The following is a 24,372-nucleotide window of genomic DNA, read 5'->3' on the forward strand; positions in this document are numbered from 1 at the left end:
CACGGGAGGTGGAGTCCAGATCACCTGTCAACAAAATACGTTCTAATGCCCTACCAATATTATATGACACCATACATCTCATGCACCGTAGATCCCACTTTTATGATGGGCCCCAATTTCATAGTGAGATGTGTGGTGTTAAATCAAATTGATAGGGTGTTGAAGCGTATTTTATTTGCAGGAGATCCCAATTCCAGGAGATATTGGCAATGCACAGGAGATGGGGTGTGCTCTGTGAGAACCAATCTGAACTGAAAGAAACTACAATAGCTTTTGGATAAAAGTTACTCTTATACATAAAAAAAAAAAAAATCAAAATTTCTCTGAATGTGAACTGAATCATCCCATGATTTAAATTATTCAGAAAGGGTTTTCTTACTAATGCTCAGAAGGGGTTTATCCCTATAGATAGAAACTTCTAAAGGGTTTTTCTTCCTTTGACAAAAACAACTATTTACTAATAGGAGTTGAGCAAGTGTTTTGAGCAGTATACTATTGGGTATTGACATTTCCACCTAAAATGTTTAAATGAAATGTTTATAATTAATGTGACACCACCCTATTATATTGACTCTCATCAAATGGTCAAATTTAAAAATAATTTTTTTGGATCATTATTCCACATAGATTAACATCTAGATACTACATTCAAAACAAATAAATAACATCTAGATGCATATCACACCTGTTCACGGGCTGGGTTTCAGGCTTGTCAATAAACATTTTACACTATTTCGGGCTGGGCCATTCAAATTTTGAGAAAAGTTAAGCCTGAGCCCGGCTCATAAATAGGTCTAAATTGCTGATGTAATGGGTATTAAATGGTGTATATCCATCTTTATTAGCATGCATTATGAAATGCACAAGAATTTATCTCTACACTGCCATATAGGATTCCAACCAAGAGTCGGGTCATTGGACTGTTTTTTCAAATCAAACGGGATTTCCTACTCACTCTCTACCCGCCGTGAATTGCAGCCACACATGTCTATTATGATTTGAGAGATGTGTGGCTGCAATTCATGGTGGGTAGAGAGTGGATAGGAAAAGTGAGTAGGAAATCTGGGTTATCTTCAAATGGGCAGTTAATGTAGGAAACATCAACTTGACATTCCTCCGACACCCCCTCATTTATTTTTCTTGTAGAAACATTTTTATAACTTTTTTTCTATCTCAAAATAGTCTCAACCAAATGGAAAATTGATGTTAAATTCAAAACAATTAGGTGGTGCTAAACTGGTGATGTAGCAGGATTTCAACAATGACACCGAACATCACCCTAGTATTCTAATGTTTCTGTCACAATAATTTCCATCCAAACGATCAGACACTATATCACAAGTTTTAGGACATGGTTATTTTAGGTTGTGTTTGGTATCATTGTTGTTTCTACCTAAACCGTTTTGGGTTAATTGAGGCTATTTTATGATGTAAATAGACAAACCTTAAAAATGCATGTGTGAGAGGCTATTTCCAGAAATATCAAATTGGTGTTTCCTACCTCAAGGGGGTAAAGTCTAATCATTATAGCAGAAGTAACATATCTCTCTCCAATTTGCATTGATCAATCCAAAATGTTTCATCTAGAAAAAGCAATGATATCAAACACAACCTTAGAGAGAAAGAGCCCTGTCTACCTCTCATTTTCTATCCATTTGATAGAAATCATGGGTTTCCTTTTACTTACTCAAATGAACACGGATGTCAAATTGTCAATTGTAGACTTTCTATTACTCAAATGAACACGGAAATGGTATGTGTTTGGCTCAATTTGGAAGGAGTACAAATATAAATATGTATAGTGCAAATACATACAAAATACAAGGTTTTGCACTATACATAACATATTTGCATTTGTACTCCTTCCAAGCTGAGCCTTTACCCTAATTTGAATTCCACTTCAATCTGTTTTTAATTGGAATGGATATGGATTCAACCCTATCCAATTCGATTCAATTTAAATGTAACTCCTCATGCATATTTAAAACCTATTTCATGTCTTTTTGTAAAGTTGGTTTAAATGTTGTAATTTTACTAAACTGTCATGGGTCCAAGTTCCATACATGTTATTTTTTGATTCATTGTATTCGTTAAATATAATATCAAAGTCATTTTTAGTTCATTTTATTAGTAATAGATTTTATCATTTTTAGTTTAACTCATTAACACTTTTCAATATCTGACTGCAATCTGAATTCGACTCGAATCTGGTATAAATCTAATAGATATATTCCAATTTGAATTCTGATGTAAATGAATCAAATTTGAATCTACCTATATCCGATTCAACTTGATCCTTCTGCAGCCCCAACAATCAGATTAATCACTAATTAGAAATAGCTGAAGCCTGAAATCATGGGCTCAACCCTTATTGGCGAAGCCCAACGGAAACTGGGCTATGCCTGCCTGGGCCCAAAACTGCTGACTCGGTTGGGCTTGAGCCAACCTCAGCCTGGCCCAAGCTTGGTCCTGTCAGACCTAAATCCTAGCCCAATGTTCAGGACTAGCTAATGTCATCAACAAATGCATCTATCATTTGGTGAGAACCATCAAATCGTCTCTAGAATGAATTAACTCGAGCTACAAAATCAACCAGCCGAGTCATGTCATGGCCATTGTAATCTCTCCACTTCTCCAGTCCACAGTACGACTGAGTCTCAGTCATATGGAGCAGCAACTGGGGGAATAGCACGACTGGACTCTAGCACCAAATGGTTGGTTGATGAAAGGGCTTCTCCTTTAGACACGTGGCTAATCCTATATCCGAAATATGCTGATGTGTGTTCCATGCTAAATCTCCTATATGGGTGCAAATTTGGAAACCCCATTCGAAGAATTTCTACTGTATTGGGCTGGGGCCCATTTGAAATTTAACAATTGTTCCAAGTTGTACCCTTTACATCATGAGTCTCCCTCTTTCTAGAACTCTTTTATCCCTAAAGGAAGTTTCCTAGTTCAAATCATCCAACCAAGTACTCAAGAAGATCAAATAATTAAGAAGTACAACTGAAGATTACTTTTCTAAATTATCACTTAGTAAACAAATAATTCTGGGGTCATTTGTTAGTACAATGGTACTCATATAATCTGGCCATGTGATCATGATCCTCTAATTGGATTTTAGGGTTCCAGGTCCAAAGCTTAACTACCAGCACTTCTTAACATCTAGTTTGGCCCAGCCCATTCTCCAGGCTGGATGGGCCAATCTGGTACACCCAAAGCTTTTCTAACCAACCCAAATCTGCTTGTCCACTGCATAATCACTGATGCATTGGAGTTTGGACACTCTCCTCACAAAACCTACGAACAGTATTTAGATCAAAATTGCTTTTACACAAGAATGTGGACCAAATACCCATGATTAGAAATCTAGAATTACTCAGAAAAAGGTTTTTATCATTAAAAACTCAAACGATTTAGCCCTATAGATAGAAAGCCCAAAAGGGTTTTTCTTCCTTTTGAGAAAAAACAACCATTTACTGCTCCAGCTATTACTTTTCTTTGGGTTTACACTTTGATTGAATGGAACTCCTACCATATATTCTACTCCTATACATGGTTCAATTAGTACACTTGCCCTTCAAATTGAACCAATTATAGGGCAAGCTGTGTGGCCCATGTTATGATACCAAGCAAGGAAAGGGCATGATGTACAATAATTTGTAATTCCGTGGTCCTCCTTCAATCACAGAACAAGTAAAAAAAACCTACATTCCACATTTCTAGGTTGGTTCATCCACAGAAAATTGATCCTTTTTAACTTACAAGTATTATCTGATAATTCAGACCTCATTATTATTGAAATATTGTACTCCTGTTAATCTACCATCTGATTAGTGGGGTCACACTTGTCCAACTGATCTAAACCAAACGATTAGATGGATTGAAGCCCAACAACTCTTCTTGATAATGCAAACAAACAATGAAGCTTCTTTAAAGGAAAAGAACACCAATCAAATTGATGGGTTATTGAGTTATGACATCTAGTTGGGGCTTGGGGTTCCATCTGGGAAAGCTTAAAGGTGGGACCCATTTACTGATTTGGCATTTTACCAACTGTACAAATAGCGAGCACAGTATTCTATGCTTCCAGCATTGTCCTCCAGCTCTTAGCATTACCCAAGAATCTTCTGTCCACCCTCTCTGCAACTGAACGCAGCCTCTGTGACTGTGAATTTTCATTGACAAAGAAAGTAACAAAGAGAAGGATTAGGAGTGAAGAGATGAAGAAAAGGAACGCCCGTATGCAGAAGTACATTAGATCTCTCAGTACATGACAACTGCAACTGCATTTAATGCCCAATAATACATCAAAACTATTTCAGTCTAGAGAAAGAGACATCCCAACCATATCCAATTTCTGAACACTGAACAGATCTTCTTGTACAGTATGAAGAAGCTTGATTATTATAAGGTAAAAGGAATTGAATTGCACCTTCCATTTGTCCTTTATTTCTTTCTTTTATATTTTGGTGTCATATCGTCATTTTAAAATTTTAATCCATTTTATTAATAATTTATAATATTTTAGGTTTTTATGTAGCAGCTTCTAGCTTTACAAGGTGGACCGCACCAAACATTGTTTGATGAAACCCCATAAAGCCCAAAATGGTTATCTTACAGGTTACAGCCAAAAATATGCATTGAAACTTCTCCAAAGCAGCTGAAACAAAGCAAGGTTTAGCTGAACGTTTTAGCTGTTTAGTAGGCTGTGGAACTAATGATATGGTTTCATGTCAGTAATAAAATATATAGGGCCCGCACCTTTCATAGTGGAGCCCTTGAATTTATTACTGACGTGAAACCTCATCATTGGTTCCACAGCCGGATAAACAGCCAAAGCCTTCAACTAATCCGAATTTCGAATGGATTGAATACGACCCAAACCTTTGCCACTGCTAACAGCCCAAGATTTTACCATTACACCAACTATTGGCCTTACATATATGGGCCAACAAACAGGATATTATTACAAGGATATGCGAAAAAGGTTAAATTTTATACCTTTTCATATATTAAAATGAGAGACAAAAGAGCATATTAGAGTGTTTATGTTTATAATATTGCTTAATTCCTAGCTTTCTCTTTCCTTGAATCCCTATTAAAAACTCCATTCGTTTTCTATGGTTTTGATAAATATTTATTCATTTAATTTTTTAAGTAAAGAAATCTTTACTAAAATTTTTTTTTCTCAAGCCATAGGTAGATGTGATGCCAGTAATCTGATTAAGACCTGATATGAAAGGCTTACACTTGTTGGAGTTCCATTCAATCACGTTCAGATGTCCATTGCTCAAGTAGGTCTACATCAATTACATACTCCTTCCATTTAATGCAGAACATGCAGAAGGGACCACCATGTTAGTTCAACAAGATTGACAATAAATCATATAGGACCTTTATTATTTATTTATTCTCATTTATTATTATTATTATTATTATATATACTTTCTTTGTTCTATATTTTATTTTTTAGATTTATAATTATTTTATGCATGTTTAATTTGTTGAGTCTAGAATAGAATCAGATTCAAATATGATACCCAGATGTATGATCAAATTGAATTCAAATATATTTTTTCGAGCATCTAACAAATATCAAAATGAAATAGGAATTGGATTTGGACATATCCCCCCTGGAATACAATTGCAGCTCTAAGTGTTCTTGCTATCAGAAATTTTCACCCATCAAAGAAGCTTGGTTGTCTAATTGACCTCTAGTACTGGCTAATAATCTCTTACAAATTCTTCCCTTTCAAAGTTGCAAAATAACTTAAAGTCTTAATCAACTGAGAAATTAGTTTATGCAGCATTGAGACCTACATACTTTGTTTTTCTTTACATGTCTTAACATTTTTCATTAATCTTTCTATAAATTTATACTAGTAATCCCTCAAAACAGGAAAAATATTGCTTATAGTGATATAATATTGTACATTTTAGCAACAAGCAGAATGTCATTAAGTCTTTAATCTTAAATTAACCTCAGTTTATCAAGCTTCTGGAAATGCTGCAACATTTTATTATTTGGCTTCCTTCACACTAGTCCAATCCTGGGTTCCTCTAATTTAGCATTTTATTGTGAGTTATGGTTCTAATAATTAATTTGGGTTTTAATTTTTTAAGTCAATCTGGAATTGTTAAATAAAAGAGTTTTTAACTAACAATAAAATCCCAAATTAAGGAAACTTAGGATTCGAGTGAAGCTTCTCTAACATTTCCCAAGTACTTGGCCTTACTTTGTCCATAAATGCACCAAGTGCCAACAATTAAATTTTGATTTTGCTACAAAACTTGGGCCCTCATTCTGATTTTCACCAGACAAAACCTTCTTAAGGCCCACATATAATTGGAGGGATGTGTCTGTATGTGTACATGAGATAGAGAGAGAGAGAGATTTCACCCAAATATTTTAAATGTGATTGGAAAAAAATGTTTCAAATATAGTTCATACAAACAGATAAACCGATAGTACAAATAAACCAAGCTGGTTTAACCACTAGAACCTGAATTATAATTCACTTCTGGTGGGGTTCCATCATAGATATGGACATTAAAAGCATTGGTTGTATGGAGAATTAATTTGATCAATGAAAGCACATCCCATCAGCCTAACTCATTTTTAAAACTAGGTCAGTTTGAAGGAGGAGGAGGGGAAGAAGAATATCTTGTCAGTTTGACCTATATCTGAACCGGGTCCATCTCTGTCCGGGTTTTTAAGACATCGGTTGTACCATAATTTAAGTGTTTTTTTTTTTTTTCTGATAGATTCCATAAGTAATAGTTTGAAGAAAGAAAGAAGAGGGTCATCATTCATCAAAATCAAAACATCAATAGGACCCACTTCATCACATTTCTACTATAGTATCATGCACCACCCAATTAAAAAATAAATAAATAAATATATCTTAATTTTTTATTTCCAAATTAATCCCATCCGTTGAGGTTCAACCAAGCAGAGAAAATTTGTGTAGGAATAAAGCAGTTGGTCAGCTGACCCTGAATCTCTTCACAAAACCCTAAATAATTCTTTATCCTTTCATCATCTGAGCCATCAGACAAAGATAGACAGTCAAATCATTTAATTAAGAGAATGATTAAAGGTCTTAATACTTGATTAAGAAACTATCTTGGTGTCGGAAAAAGGAGCTGTCAAAAATATATTTAATTAAGTAATTTCAATCTCCCTCAGCTCGTCAGCCGACAAGAATGCGTACGTGTGCACAGTGATTCCATGCTACCTACCGCTATCTTTGGCGGTGTCCCAAGTTCTCCCAGCATATCCGGGTGACCGGATCCTAACCGTCGGATTCCATATCTTTAATCATGGATAATAAGGACAGGAGTGCGTCGGTGATCCGTGGCGAAGAAACGACGAAGCTGTGTGCGTGCGTGTCCGTGTCTCTCACTAAAGGCTGAATTAATCGCCAAAATATCGCCGAGGTTTTGGGTTTTGTAAGCTTCTACTTTTCTGGTTTTCTGGTTTCAGGGTGTAGATTTGTGGAGATCTCTGGTGGGGCTGCCCGCTTTACGGACCGTAACTTACGGTTGGACGGGGCCCACCAAACGTACAATGGGAGAGGTTAAAAAGGATGGCAATCGGGACCGTTCGTTTGGTGGGCCATCCCTTGATTGCGCTATAACTGAGAGGATCGGATTGTTTGGAGAAACACGGATCTGGATCTGGCTTGGATGGCGACGAGTGCTTTATTTTTCTTGAATTATCAGGTGGTTCATTAATGTATATGATAATGATATGGGCCGTAGAGCTTCTCGCTAAATCTTTGTTGGATCAGTCAGTCTCCGACCAGAACCATTTGATGCGGTAAATGGATCGTATTTGGACCCGGATATAACTGGGTCCACCGTTCGGATCCGCATCCAGATTTTATCTGTTTTCATCACGGAAAGCCTGTCACTATGTAAAATTATTACCGTGCTTCCATATCACAGAGACATGGAGTTACCATCTCAATAATTTGTGAAGGCTTCCCTACATTTTCCTTCCTTTTTTTATTTTTTCCTTTAAACCAAATACAGTCTAAGGTTATGTTTGGTTTAAAGTAAAAGATAAAAAAAGAAAAGAAAAGACAGGAAAACCCTATACAAGGTTTATAAGGGTTATCCTATCTTTCTTTTCCTTTCCCTACTTTTTCCTTCAAACCAAACATAGCCTAAGGGTACTTATTCACATAAAATGCTGAATCTGATTAGGGGTGAATATAGATTGGTTCGGTTTGGTTTCATGACAAATCCTAAAACCGATTTGGATAGGGGTCAGGTCCAATAATTTAGAATCAGACCTTATCCTATAACAGGTTAGGTACGTCCGGTTCAAAGCTGATTCAAGATCAATTTCATTTGGTTCCGAGTAGAACCTACCCATTTACTCACCCCTAAACCACTTAATCAGTAACCTGAACAGCCAGTAGAACTGTCAAACTGGATAGTTTTTAATTCCAACTACACCGGGGGAAGGTTCATTTTCTTGTTGTTTAATTAAGACATTTTTAGATGTAGATGTGAATGTGAATTTGAAAATTTGAATTCCATTTCTCTTCCATTTTCCTAAAATTAGAATGACTCTAAGGCTCCGTTGGTTGTTTGTTTGAAGTGCAAATCTACACTGGATAAAAAATTAAGAATTTTGCACTTTGTTCAGTTTCTGCAGACAGTTGTCTTTAACTAAGATTTGCATTCATAACTCATAAAATATTTGTACTTTTTGTCTCATTTGAAATTATTGACAGTATAATTTTAGCATCCCAAAAGTTGATACAAATTTTGCACCACCTTTCTTATATAGGACCTATCCCAATTATCTCTCTCACATACCACCACACTGTCGTTTGATGAAATGGGATACAAAAGTAGTTTGATAAAATGGGACCACACCATCTTGCCTCCCCTACATCACTCCTTAACAACCCTCCTCTCCTACCTAGCCCTCCATTCTCTTTCATAAGCAGTGGAGAGTGCATCATTTTACTTCCTATTTTATTTCACAAACAAATAAGACTCAGGCCTCAATCTATTTACATTCCCATGCATTTACACCAGTGCAAATGCAAACAAACTGAGACTAACAGATCGCATAGGAATGGAATAGTTTATTTTTGAAAGGACCATTACCCAACGATGGTCCCAGTTACATATGTGTAGACTTAGATACAGACCTGTCATCCGACATTTTTTTGCACCAAGTGACCGCCAAGGGGCCATGACCCTCCTATAGTTTTTGAAAACACCTTTATAGTATGTGGGTCATGAAGGGTAGCCCCCAAAATTTCTTTTAGAATCTTGGAGTGTCCCACCTCTAGAAAAATCTTGGCCTGGTCATTAGCTACCACTCTCAGGATAGGGTGCTAGATAGGTGGGCTTTGGGTTGAGAAATTATTAAAATTTGAAGGGATCTGACCTCAAAACCTTGGACCCGGTGCAATGTAAATTCTTCAAATGCCTAACTTTTTCTCAGGCTTGAACCCACCGAAATGTTTATTTTCAAAAGATTTAAAAGCTTCTCATGGATTTAAATCACCACGATTTGCTATAACTTGGGTTGATTTAAGTTAGCATTTTACATTGCTTTGAGCTTAGACCTTCGGATTGAGTCTATTCAAGGCTCCATTTGCTTTTTGGTAAGTTTTTCTTGAAAAACACTTATCCGGATAAGTGCATATCCATGTTCTTTTATTTCGCAGGTAAATAATGTAATGACTATTTTAGCTATAAAATATATTATTAAAAGGGTCATTCTTGTCTCATTCTAGTGCTGGCAACTTTCCTCCTATATGGGAAAATTATTTATCCACCTAGGAGATGGGTATCACTTACTTACCCGGGTAAGTGATACCTAGGTAAATAAACTTTTCCTGATCCCCACATAAATCTGAAAGAAGAACACTGGATTCTTGGTCAATGGAAGCCAAAATCCCATTAACCAACTTTCCCCCGTCTCAAAATCTAAAAAAAGAACACCCCCCAAATACAATGTTGTATGGGAATGTGCCAAACCTAGGGAGCCAAATGTCATGGATAAGATAATGTGTCTTTGTTTTTTTAAATTGCACTAAAATTTTGAATCTAAATATTGAAATTGGAGCTCTCTCATGCCATTGAATCCCATTGCACAAGGAAAGCAATAACTTCTTATTCCACCCTAGTCTAATAAAAATTTAGTGAATTTGCACTTGGATTTGACAAAGTCCAAACCATTTTCCAATGAGTCTTGCCAACCATTTATTGTCTATTGCAAAAAGATAGAATAGGTCATGGCAAGGTTCAAAGTATCAATACTGCAAAGAATATTGGAAAGACGATTTTCAAGATACACTTTAGACATGTAGGGATATATTATTGCAAGGAAAGAAATTAAGGTTGAATTTGGAAAAAGTATAAATACAAATATGTAGGGTGCAAAGTACTATATTTTGTATGTATTTATACTGTACATATTTGTATCATTTGGAAAGAGATTGAGACTCCATTTGGGAAGAGTGCAAATATAAACAGAACCTATGTGTATGAATGGTAAACATTTGTATTTGCACTTTTTCTAAGTGGAGCCCAACATGCATTTTTGAATGAAATCAAAACATTGATATGCTGGAAAGCTCACACAAATGTCAAACAAAACATAAAAACACTAATTTTATGGCTCTAGTGGATGCAAATATATAGTATAATAGCATGTTGAACTCATAATTTAATACTGTATATTTATATAGAATTCAAAAAATCGGCATACTAGCAAATAAATGTTACAAGGTAACTACAATAATGGATCTATATATCACTAAAATTTTAAGATAGCTTTTAGGGTGATTCATTTTTTTGAATTTTGTGTGGGAGGAAAGTTGGTCAATGGGATTTTGGTTTCCATTGATCAAGAATCCCCTTACCTGGGTAAGTGTTTCCCAGGAGCATGTGGCAAAGAAAACGTGACACCTCGGACTTAATGGACCTTGATTCTCTTCAAAGTGCCACAATGACGCCCATCAAAGATTAGCTTGGTAAAAGCACATCTTAATGAGCTTAACCACATGTGGTGCGATGACCAAGATTTAAAATTTCGATATAATATGTCCGATATGGGGTGTATTGTATTGTATCTTAGAAAAGCAGATATAGGATATTCATAGAAATTGGGCGTCTCATCCTTTTTTCATGCGTATTAGACCCATATTGGACCATATCAGGGTGTATCGGAGGTGTATTGAGGCGTATCGGGGGTGTATTAGGGCGTATCGATGAAAAAGATATGGCAAAAAACTGAAAAAAAAAGGGGAAAGCAAGCTTCTTTTCCCTAAAATAAGCCTTCTTTCACCTCCAAATGACTCTAAAACTCCAAACCTCATTCCTAGAGTGCTAGATTTGCAAAAAGAATTGCAAGAAATAAGTGTGAATCGTTAATTTTTTAAAGATTTTTCAATTTTTGAAAAAATATGGCAAAAATAGGTAAATTTTTTCAATTTTTTATAATATCTTGTGATTTATTTTTTTTCTTGAATGTTTAAATTTATGTTAATCTACATTTCATACATTCAAAATCATAAATATTTTTTGTGTTTTCAGTAGATTTATAGAAATTTCATGAAGATATTTAGGGAAATTATAAATTAACAAAAAATTTGAAAATGTACTTTTTTCTCTACCCATAAAGACTAAATATGTTTTAGATCTATAGATTTATCAATCATATCCATAGAGGAATTGAAACTTCTTCTTTAAAATTTGTTATTTATTTTTTATATTTTTAGAATTAAAAATAAATAATAATTAATTACATTTTATCATTTGATCACAACAATTTAATATATTTATATTTTATGGATGATCTATAATACCACTAACCAATTGAAATTTCTTCTTTAATAATTATTTTTTTTTTATTTTTTACTTTTAGAATTACAAATTAATTAATTAGTTATATTTTATCATTTGATCACAATGAATTATAATTTATGGATGATCTATCATATCCACAAAGCAATTGAAATTTCTTCTTTAATAACTATTTTTTAATATATTATATAAATTACCTTTCCGATACACTTGGTGTTTTCCGATACTTTGAACCTTGGTGATGACAATGGCCACTCGACAAAACCACTATCCACTTCACAAGCCATAACAAAAGGTGTGACTTAGACCTCTCCCACATGCACCGAGATGTGTTGAACTTCTCTAATAGATGTCCCACGGATTACCACCATGCATAAATATGTATATATATATATATATATAAAGAGAGAGAGAAGGAAGTCTAGAAATTTTCTCCTTTTTTGAATTTTTTATTTTTTAATCCATGTCATTTTTGAAACTACCAATTGGAAACTCTACTTTCCCAAAAAAAATCTTCCTAAAATCTCTCTCTCTCTCCTCCCCCCCCCCCCCCACACACATTCTAATAACCTAAATAATCTAATATCCTACAATTTCTCTTAAACAACCTCCCCCACTACTACCGCCAACTTTCTCCTAAGTTATCTCTAATTTAGTAGAGAGCTTCTCTCCTAAATTATCTCTAATTCTTATTTATCTTCTCCCCCACTTTTTATCTACATCTATCTAAAGAAAGTTTGAATTAAAAAATTTAAGAATATTTAAATATTCTAACAAAATTATATAATAACTTTAAAATTTTATTAAAAAGACAAAAAATAATTATAATCGATTTAATAATATTCATATTATTAACAATTATATATTTTTTACAAAGTTCATCATGAAATTATATACAAACAATATAAATTATGATTTTCTATATTAAAAAATGAAATATTGTTTAAATATTTCAATAACTAAATATACTAAATAATAAAATATGAAAATTAATATTTTAAATCAATTAATAATATATTTTAAATAGTTAGTGAATAGCTTTCAATTATAATAAATAGATTATGATTTTAAATATTTAGTTAACATAACTAGATTTTGAATAGTTAAAATAACAAAATTATGTATTAATAGTACTATAATTTTATGGATTATTAAATTCAACAAGTAATTAATATTTTAAAATTTAATTAATGATATTATTTAAATAAATAACTAATATTGTAAATACTAATTTCATTAATACCAATTAATAATTCTAGAAAATAACTTTCAAAAAAGTAATGTTTATTAAGAATAATTTTAAAAACTTAATTTATATTTATTATCTATTTATATGTACTAAAATTAATATTTATTGTATTTAAGTAATTATTTATTTTTTTTGATAAATATATTTTCAATAATTATGTATAAATCTATTTTTGTTTTTTATTTAATAGAAAATTTTCAATAATTATTGGAGTGTAAATTACTGTTATTTAGATTTTTAAATTTAATTTATTTTGTATTTTTGCTATAATTTTTTTATAGTTATTGGAGATTAAACTATTGTTCATGGGTTGGTTTAGTTCAGTTGTGGGTTATTTGGTAACCAAATCAACCTGGTAAGATTGGGGAATTGGTCACTCGGGTTATATCGATTTGGGTCAATTTTTAGTTTAGTCGGTCAGTTCAAAAGATTTAAACTCATAAAATTAAATTTAAAAGTTAAGTTTAAATTTTAAAAAAAAATTACAAATAAATTTGAAAAATAAATTTATGATATAAAATATTTTAGCCTACAAAATATTGGAATTTCCCACTTTTCCATATTAAAAAATATATTTAAAATATAAAAATATTAATATATAAAATATTAATATATATTTATGGTCAGGTTGTTCGCTTTTGGTCAGTTTACAAATGGCCAAAGCAAAACTGATCCAATCTAGTCAGGTTAGGAAATTGTTGAACCAAGTCGATTGGAAATACTAGAAATTGGGTTGGTTAATTTCATTAGTTTGATTAGGAATGACAATGGGGCAGGAACGAGGAGCCTCTCCCCATCCCAGCCCCCGCTAATGGGGACAAAGTTATCTCCATCCCTACGGGGATCCCCACTCCCCATGATTCTTTATAATGTCAACCATTATGTTTTTGTTTTTTATTTTATTTAAAAATAAAAATAATTGAAATTTACAATCCTATTAGAAAAGATTCAAACATATTCAACCATATTTTTTTTTTAAATATTAACATATAGGCGTATTTATACATATATACATATATAAACGTATGTGCATATATACATATATATTAGCGGGGATCCCATGGGACGGGGATCAGGGTCCCCACAAGGCAAGGAGTGCTCTCCCCATCCCCGCCAAAAGGGATGAAAAATTCCCCATCTTTGTCGCCGTAGGGGGAAAATCACCCCATCCCCACCCCCATTCAAGGCAAATCCCCATAAGGATTGAGGAAATGGGGTAAATTGCCATCACTAAATTTGATAAACAACCATATCTAAAATTAATTGTTATCATTTTTGTATTAAAAAATTATTAAAAGTAGTATATAAAATATAAATGATTATTAATTATTATATAAAATAATTATATACTCTTATGCGTTTCTATTGTTTAAATTTAACTTAATAAATCTCGTGCATTGCACATGTCCCCACTAGTTTATATAAATGTAAACCTCAAATCTCAAGTGGGCATTCATTCTACACATTTATTGCACGTAGAGGTATAAATCAGGTAGTGCCTACCCATGGACTGTGTCTTTCTCCCCTGGGATAATTTGGGGGGTTTGCTTGCCACAGCCCACAGCCGAGCCAACATGGGCCCATGTTATACTGTGGGTTGGGCTGATTTGTGGACCGAGCCTTGGACCAGGCCAGGCCACGAACTGAGCCAAGCTATGAGAGGTCCATTTAAAAAAATTAAAAAAATATTTAAATTTTTATTTTTTATGATTTTTTATGTATACAATAATTAAATAAAATAGTATACTTAAATTGAACTGGGCCAAGCTTATATATATATATATGTGTGTGTGTGTGTGTGTGTGTGTGTGTGTGTCGGCATGCGGGTGACATAGCCCGCTCAGTCGTGTGGTGTTGTGCCAGCCCAAAGACCCGAAAATCCTAGGCCCAACACAGCCCATTCCATCGTATCGTGCCTGGCACATCCCGCATATTATTGTATTGAGCCGTGCTAGTCAGGCTCAATTTCATGCCCGGCTGCAGGCAGCATGACCCAATTTACAACTCTAATTGCACCAAAACACCTTTGAGATAGTTAAGAACATTCTCTTCTTGATACTGACATGATCGCCAGAGCTACAAGCTTGGAATTTACCCCGGGCCCTCTAACCTCTTCCTTAATTGCAGATCTAGTTCTCTTCCGAGTTGCTCATTTTCAATTGTAACTTATTGATGACTACCGAAGTCATTAGTTTTAATGTTTAAATTATAACATTTTATTGGAAGTTTTTAATTGTGTTTTTTTAGAGAGAAGATTTTCAATTTCATGTTTATATCGAACCAATTTAACCAGAAAAAAAAAAGGCCAATGAACCATCCCTAACTGAGTGAGGCCAATTTCTTACAATTGGATCAAATTCAGATAGGAGGTATATCTTAATTCAATCTAATAAGAATTCGAGAGATCTGAATTCATATTTGACAAATACATACAACATAGATTCATATTCAATTCATTTATATATTCGGATATTTGATTCAAGTAAAATATACAATATACAATGAATCTAAACACATATACCATAAATGAAAATAATCAATTTATCTAAATCTAAAATCCAACTTAATTTAAAATAATTTTAATAATAAAAAAAAGAATAATTCACAATCTCTCTCTATATATAGAATTGGAGAAAAAAAATCAAATCAAGCAATATAAATTTGGTCCGATAAAGATCTTAGCGTGGACACTCTCAAAGCACGTAGTACTACGAACGGTAGGCCCCAGATGCCTGGAAGCCACATATTTGCTGATTTCTCTTCTCACCGGAAAGTTACCAGCAACGGTTGAAAATAAAAAGCAAAACCTCCGATGTTCGTTAAATCACAAACACAACCCCATTTCCACTCACACCCCACCCCTACCCCAGATCTACTCCTGGGACCCACACAACCCAACCCCATCACCGTTGATCACTCTCACCATCTGCAAGATCAACCGCACAAATCTCTCCAAAAAATCTCCCCTGAGTACTTTCTTCGTACGATCGCACATCTTATCACACAGCTATAAACACGAAAGCGCCAGCTGACAACGGGCAAAGTCGGTGAGTCAACACACCACACCCTCCACTCCGGACTCCAGTCAAATCTTTTTCCCTCTCCCTCCTCACGAGAGGGTAGTTTCCGTAATTTTCATCCGTGCTCCTCGAAGTACGATAAAGTAACCTTTATCCACTTGGCCGATTAATCGCCAACCTCGCTAACCTGCGCATCTTCTTCAAACATGAAACGGAACCTCTTGCTATATAAACACTCGGTGCCCTCTTCATCTTCGTCAGCCCCTTCAATCTCTCTCTCTCTCTTTCTCTTTCTCTCCTATCTGAAACAAATTCTCTGTCTGTCTGTCTGTCTGAAACTCTACTCGAAATCAATGGCAACTTCTCCAATGCTGGACACAGGCTTCGGTGTAGACAAACTCACCTACGAGATCTTCTCCATACTTGAAGCCAAGTTCCTCTTCGGATACGATGACCCCAAGCTTTTAGTCTCTGGTAAACCCGAAAACCCCCTTGACACCCTCACCGGTGACTTAAAGTCTCTCAAAAATGCCGCCGGAAAAGTTAGAATTCTCTCTATCGACGGCGCCGGTGCCACCGACGGCATCCTCGCCGCAAAATCCCTCGCCCACCTCGAGGCTTTCCTCCGGCGGAAATCTGGCAATGCTGATGCTCGAATTGCCGATTACTTTGATGTCGCTGCTGGCTCTGGCGTTGGGGGAATTATGGCTGCTCTGCTCTTCACTAGGGGAAAAGAAGGGCGCCCAATTTTTTCGGCAGACGAAGCGCTGCAGTTTCTTGTGGAGAATAGGCGGAAATTGAGCCCCTCATCGCCGTCGGGGATTTTCCGGCGTTTATTCTGCCCCTCCAAGGCGGAGAAACTGTTCCGTCGGACGTTCGGGGAATCTACTCTGAAAGACACGCTGAAGCCAGTTTTGATCCCGTGTTACGACCTCTCAACTCGCGCGCCTTTCTTGTTTTCCCGCGCGGATGCTTTGGAAACGGACGGATACGATTTCAAGATGAGGGAGGTCTGCATTGCCACGTCGGCAGATCCCACACTGGTCGGAGCTGTGGAGATGAAGTCAATCGATCAGAGAACCAGAATTATGGCCGTTGACGGTGGAATCGCGATGAATAATCCGACGGCCGCGGCGATCACGCACGTGCTGAATAACAAGCAGGAGTTCCCGTTCTGTGACGGGGTGGAGGACTTGTTCGTCGTGTCTCTGGGGAATGGGGAGTCAGATTCCGGTTGCCGGAATGTGACCCCGTCGTCGACCGAGTTCGTCAGGATCGCCGGAGAGGGAGCTTCCGACATGGTAAGCCAATGCCGACACTCGTTAGTAGCTGTACTTTTTGTTTGCTTTGCATTTTTTAAAATTTTCCGGCGGTTGGTTGATCTACGAAACTACCAAAATGCCCTTGAATAACTGTACATTTTCAATTCAAGGACATTCGTGGAAGTGGTGGGTCATGGTCATAAAAAAAAAGTCCAAAACTCTAATTAACTCCGATTCCATGATCATAATCATCTCTAATCATGTTCTTTTCTCCTTCTGTCTTAACAGGTTGATCAAGCTGTTTCAATGGCGTTCGGTCCCAGCAGAGCAAGCAACTACGTTCGCATTCAGGCGACCGGATTTGACGCCGGAAAGCACCCAAAATCGAGCGACGGAAAATCCCTCATGGGCATTGCGGAGAAGATGCTGACACAAAAGAATGTGGAATCGATACTCTTCCGAGGGAAGAAGATCATCGAGAACACAAACTCAGAGAAGCTGGACTGGTGTGCGGGAGAGTTAATAAAGGAGCACGAGAGGAGAAAAACCAGTCTCTTCCCCACAGTCATGATCAAGCAAGTATCCCCCAGAACTTCATCCGCCACAGTGTCGACGGAATCTTCATATTAGAAGCTGCCGGAGGTCGGATCCCTTCTCTTCGCGCTCGCCGCTCACGACAACTGAAGTGTCGGAGTCAGAGCTGAGCGAATTCCATTATATCAGAGGCGTATAGTGTTGAATTTGTATATGAAAATTAGTCCAAGAAATAGGTATTTAGTTAACCTAACAATGTGTAAACAGATATCTATGTATCAAACTATCAATGTATCTATATAAGCAAGGTACCTAAGTTTTCCGAAATGGAGTCAGCAATGTTGCAAGAGTTTCTACTGATTTGGGGTTGTGATCTTCTGTTGTTTGATTCATAATTTGACTCTACCAACACAAACTACAATAAAGAAGAGAGACTCAGACAGAGATAAGGGAAAAGGAAAGAAAAGGATTTTTCCCTTTTGGCAATCGGGGTCTTGGGGACCATTATGTGTGCGTGGCTTGATCCCTTGGCATTGCTTTGTGCAGGGATTCCTTCACAGTTCACACTTTTGCTCTCTGAAAGGTAAGTGTAATTATTCATGTTTTTTTTTAATTTATCTGGGTAAGTGTATCGAGTTCAAATCAGCCCCACAAGATTGCCCCCAGAACATTTCTTGATGAAGACATTATCATTGTTGTGGGACGTTGAATTACTCGGATATGTGATACCTAGCAAAAATTAATTTTACCGTAGGGTAAATTGGTGGGAACCACAATTTCATTGACCTAATTTCCTCTCTCAAAAATCTTATAATTTTTTTATCGATAATTTAAACTGGGCGGAGCTGCCTATCAAAGGCAAACATTTGTGTGGCAGGGTTGGGCGGCCGGAACTGAGCATGCGGCCTTATGATTGTGATCCATTATGTCAAGCATTTTAGCCATTGAGTTGAATAAAGCTGAAGCAAAGCTTTGCTTCATGGGCTTGTATTGAGGATCTCGCGTGCTGCCATATAATAGGACCACTGGCCACTGCTTTCAGTGCCTTTGCACTCTTGTTCTTTACTCCATATTCAATAATTTTCAGTGGGATCTTGTTCGTTACAAACACCACTCGTTTTTCCTTTTTATGCTTGGTGTATTAGTTTTCTCGCTCGTTGCCTCTCAAAATATTATTTGATAAGAACCGAATAGGCTTATGCGATCAAGACTGGCTGTTGGGTCCTCAATTAGATCAAAATTTGGGCGTCAATCAAGCCTGAATTTGACTAGTTGAAAGTGAACCCAACCCAGAATTTGGTTTGTCCGTCAACTTCTGATGGGGGTGTCTACATCTTGAGATATCACTATCATTATATATTTATTTATTGCATATGATTCATAATTTAATAAAAGATAGGCTGCCTAAGAGAAGAAAAATGTCCATATGAACAAATGCTTATTTAAAACAGCTATGGAAGTGTAATTACGAGTCTGGATCTCTATCCATATGTGATCGTAGTCACATATGGGGAACAGCTCATGCTTTTACATGTTATTATGCATAGGGAGAGATATTCTCAATGCACGGAGGTAGTGTTTTGTGGGTAGGAGATAGTGAAGGGAATAGGGAGATTCTCTTGGGGTCCTAGAATGGATTCAGACATTCAACATCTCAATTTGATTCGATTTTGATATGAATCAAAATTCATGGTAGGAGGAGACCTGTACGGATAAGGAGGGCAGTTCTGCCAAGGATCAAGACTTATCCCAAAGACCTCGGTGGGTAACCTCATCCTGACAACCCCGGAACCCTCATTCGAACAAAACACGGATTTTCAGCTATAAGGGACTTTTGATTCTTCAGACTCCATACTGTTACTTTGTTTCTGCTCGGAATGACATTATTCTCATCTTCTTGGCCCGACCACCCATCCCTTTCATTGCTGACTTGAGAGTTAGAGTGCCTACCTGGGGAACAACTCCTTAGGCCTTTGATTCTCTTCCTTGGTTTCATATCTTGATTTTAGTGCTCGGCTTCGTCCTTCCACCTTGACTTCACCAGTTGCCAAGACTATCTGACTGTGATCTTGATTCGAAACACCTCCGATCGAACAACATCATATTGGCGTCGCCTGTGGGAAATGTACGAAAAGTCATTCCCAAATCTCCTTTCGTGCAATCAAGAACCATGTCAAGGAACACATCCAACCGCTCAGCAACCAGATCTCCATCTCAGCGATCTCATTCTCATCGTAGCTCTCCACCTCGGGAGCCCCAACAAGCCATGCTTGACCCTGCGCAATTCTAGGCGATGCTCAGTAGGTCAACCAGATTCTTGCAATGATGTAAACGTTGGAACAGCCAGCACAAGCCCCTCAAACCATTCCCCTGCTTTCCAAGCACTTACCATGGCTGATCCTCGCCCTGAGGCCCCAAAAAGTGCAACTTACACAGGCATAGGGCTCGGTCTGACCAAGAAAGACATTCATCAAGAAGACCAGACTCTCCAATCTGGTCACATGCGTGCTATGCCACAACAAATCGCACCGATGTACCCAGATTCCGGCAAAAAGATCGGCTCGAACAACATCAATAACCCCTAGCCATCTCTATTGGAACAAACATAGCTAACATACCACTTGAACCATCCCTCATCTCGCGGATAGCATTTGATTCAAATCTGAATATGAGTGAATCAAGTTTGGATTGTCCAGCAAGAGATCTTCACTTATTGCAATGCATCTGATTCCTTTATCCCTGAATTCTATTCTTCACTGATTCTGATAACTTCACTTCTTGGAGAAAGCTTTGGCTGTGTGCCAAAAAAAAAACAAAAAAAGTGGACTGCTGTTTGGGAGCCTCTTACACATGATACATTACTCCATACAGTCACAGTCCTTTATTTGTCTTTTTAATTGAAAAAATATTAACTGCAATTACTGTAAGGTATCATTTGCATGAAAACGGCCAAAATTTTCTCACTTATTTTCTCTTTTCCATTCTTCCCCAAAAGAGGGGCTTTTAAAATCATTATGTTTATTCTACTGAGAACCATAACTAGGGTTTCTTGTCTATTTATCAAATCAGTGTAACATGGACTCTCCTGATTGGCTGATGAATCCCCCCATATGGGATTTGATTATTAGAGTTGAACACTCACTCCATGGATTCTTAATTAGGATATTTCTCTGTGACATTTCTTTATACAAATCAACAGTTTAATCTACAAGATGGATGACATTTTTGAATCGGCTTGTAATTTTTACCATTGAAAAATTTTCATTTCTACCATCCCAACATATTTTTCTTTCTTACTTCCAAGTTCCATCCACCACTCTATATGCTTTATTTATTTATTTATTTTTAATGTTGCGAACCGTCCGGAGCATCTACCACCCACAGACATGAATTCATGCAACACTGTATCATAAATGATGCATGCTTTTGAAAAAAGTGATTATAACACCTATTGACAAAGAAAATGTGATTATGACAGTTTAATGCATTATTAAACCTTTCAATTATTACATATTCACCTTTTTATGGGTTCATGTAATTTCTAATTTGTCCTTCTATATATTGTTTATTTTTCAGTTAAAATATGAGCAGATACTAGTCCTTGATCACGCAAATATAAAGAAAGAATCAAGTTGGGCACTTCAGTTCCCAAGGACGACTTTTGCTATAGAAGGTGCAACATGAATAAAGGGTGGAGAGAAAAACACGTGGAGTATTTTGAAAATTATATTGTCTTATATTGATGTGGTAGTTGTTTTTCCTTTGACAAAAGCAAACTCATCCATGGCAACTTAATGCCCAAATAATACTTCAACGCTTTTGTTGTCAAATCAAAATGGGAATTCTTCAAAACAACTTTTAACCAATTCTTGGTTTTCTTTGCCGTTTTTGATAATTGGGTCCCACTAGATCTGTTTGGCACAGAACAGAAGAGTCTACCAGAGTAATAATTTATTCATGAATTAATAAAAATTAAAAAAAAAAATTGGAATAAGAAGCAAGTTTCAGAAGAATGACAGCAGAAATAATTTTTTTTTATATTTTTTTAAATGTTTTAAATTAAGCTGAACTAGTTCTTTTTGGGTCCGTTTGAAAGGGCTGAGCTGAAGATAAGCTTTGGTTCAGCCAAGTTGATTCAGCTGCATAAATAAGATAAGCTATGTTTGTAATTGACAACTAGACTAGGCACAGGAATTCTGAGAGGTGGAATAATCAGGATAAGGCGCTCCGAATAAGCTATTCAAGAGGGTGAAGCATGGTTTTCAAACTTCATTGACATGTATGGTTGGATCATTTGGCCTAGAAACTGTAAACAACCGGTTCCATTCCATCCCTGAACCGGAATCTTGCCAAATAAGCTGTTGACTTGGTCAGCGACCTGCTGATTCAAGTTGTCAAACCCTTGATTTGTTTGCCCTGGACAATAGTTTTTGGCCATTTTTTTTTTATTTTTCTGATCCGAGTTATCAAACCATTGATTTGTTTGACCTAGACAACCGTTTTTAGTTATTTTTTATTTTATTTTTCTTTTCAAATTGCAAAACAGTTCCTATTGATTGGCCAGTTGTCAAACTATTTGCTTCAGCCCAATGTTTTATAAACCGACCCTGATCAACAGCCTTTTTATTGATAAATAGAAAAGAAAATCAACAGCCAATTTGACTCTTTGGATTTTTTTCACCAAACATACCTTATAGGGCACACATCATCGTTTTTAAAACCGACATTGGAAACCGAACCAGTCAGGGGTCCAGTTACCAGGTCAAATGGTCCAACCATTCGAACTGAATGATAGGCCCATTCTGACAAAAAATAAAAATAAATAAATAACGGTTAAAACCATTTAAACGGTTCAAACAATTAACCGCCCAGATCAGCGGTTTACTGACCAAAATCAATAATTTTTGGAGAAAATTCGATTTTAGGGAAAAACAAAACCGATCACCTAACTAGTTTCTAGTTTTTCTAGTCCGACCATCCGGTCCGATCTGATTTTGAAAACCATGGCACACATGGACAGCCAGAAGCCACTGCGCTTCATCCCTCCAAAACGGGCACTTTGTTAGGTTAGTTGTAATTCAGTCGTTCAAGGAGGATAAATTGGTCTATTCAGCTTCCTACTAGGTACAGAATCCTTATGGATTGGCCAAGCTTATAATTCCTTATTTAAAGCAAGTTTTACCTATAATGTTGAAAGTTTCTTCCCCTAAATCCTCTTTATTTAATGGCTAAAATTCACCACCGGAAAGAGAAAGACGGCCAGTCCTACTACTTTGTAGGGCTACTAATAACAACAAATAATTTAACCCCACCATATCCATTAAGAAAAACAACTTAATTAGAATGCAGATTCAAATAGAAGAGTGGTTACTTTGTGATGAAAGTTTGGTCCGTATCCAGTCCATCCCTCCTAGAGGTGTAAAATGGGTTGTGCTGGGTTGATATGGCATGGCATGACCCATGTGTGGCTCATATAAAGTGTAAGTTGGGCCGTTCCTCCCTCTCCTGGGATATTTTAGGGGGTTAGCCCAATACAGACCACGGTCTGAGCCAGTACAGGGCCATGTCAGGCTGGTCCGTGGGTCGAGCTTTGGGTCAGGTCGGGCTGTGGACCAGGCCAAAGTTATTTATTTAAAAAAATTGAAAAAATACTTAAAATTTTAAATTTATATGAATTTTAATGTATACAATTACTTATATACAATAATTAAACAAAATAATATAATAAAAAAAAATTATTTTATAAATATATTATATATTATATATTATTATATAATTATTATTTATAATATATATATAGAAAATATATAATTTATAGGAGTCATGCCACGAGTCAGGCCGCAAGAGGCACGTCCCGATTTACACCTCTAATCCCTCCCAAGTGCCACGAGTACAATCTTGGAGGATTCAAATTGATTATTTATAATTTATAAAATGAATATTTGCATTGAGTTTAGTATAGGCCAAAGAACTTAAATCAAAATACCATATATCATATATACCAAAAACTAAAAAAAAAAAAAAAACAACTTACTTATAGATGCATAGCACGTACTGCACTAGTTTGATAAATTTGAAGGGTTCCAACTTCCAACCTCACGAGCTGAGAGCCAATATTAATTATTCATGGTATCTTTTTGCACCCGTAGACTAGCATTGGTTCATCATCATATCATCATCCAATAAGGTTTATCCCAACCATATGAGGTCAGCTACATGAATCCCATCTCGCCATTACGTTGTATTTAATGCCATTTCCATACATTGTTATACTAGTGTCATATCTTTTTTGCAATGCTTTTAAAATCAGACTGGACTCGACAATTGGACCGAAAAAATTGGGAATTAATACTATTTTACCCCAAAACACTGTTATTTGGTCAAAAACCGTTGATTTGGTCAACGAATTGTTGATCCAGGTAGTCGAACTGTTGAACTGTTTATAGGATTGGCAATTTTCCTT

General features: G+C 36.1%; 1 protein-coding gene across 1 annotated transcript; it reads left to right on the plus strand.

Moving 5' to 3' along the window:
• The first annotated feature begins 16,300 nt into the window (after nt 1–16,300).
• Nucleotides 16,301–18,236, plus strand: LOC148846064 (patatin-like protein 7). Its single transcript, XM_088955648.1, has 2 exons — nt 16,301–17,414; nt 17,664–18,236. Exons 1-2 carry the CDS (start codon nt 16,320–16,322, stop codon nt 18,003–18,005), a joined length of 1,437 nt encoding a protein of 478 aa, XP_088811774.1. The 5' UTR covers nt 16,301–16,319; the 3' UTR covers nt 18,006–18,236.
• The last annotated feature ends 6,136 nt before the right edge of the window (nt 18,237–24,372 follow it).

This window comes from Nelumbo lutea, chromosome 7, assembly GCF_056320005.1.
Source record: "Nelumbo lutea isolate HS-2025 chromosome 7, American lotus-T2T, whole genome shotgun sequence".
NCBI classification, from domain to species: Eukaryota; Viridiplantae; Streptophyta; class Magnoliopsida; order Proteales; family Nelumbonaceae; genus Nelumbo; species Nelumbo lutea.

Excerpts from the sequence above, each read along its gene's own strand:
- LOC148846064 (XM_088955648.1), top strand. The coding sequence starts at position 16,320 with ATGAAACGGAACCTCTTGCTATATAAACACTCGGTGCCCTCTTCATCT. Across the intron at positions 17,415-17,663 it reads GAGAGGGAGCTTCCGACATG|GTTGATCAAGCTGTTTCAAT; the intron begins GTAAGCCAATGC and ends CTGTCTTAACAG.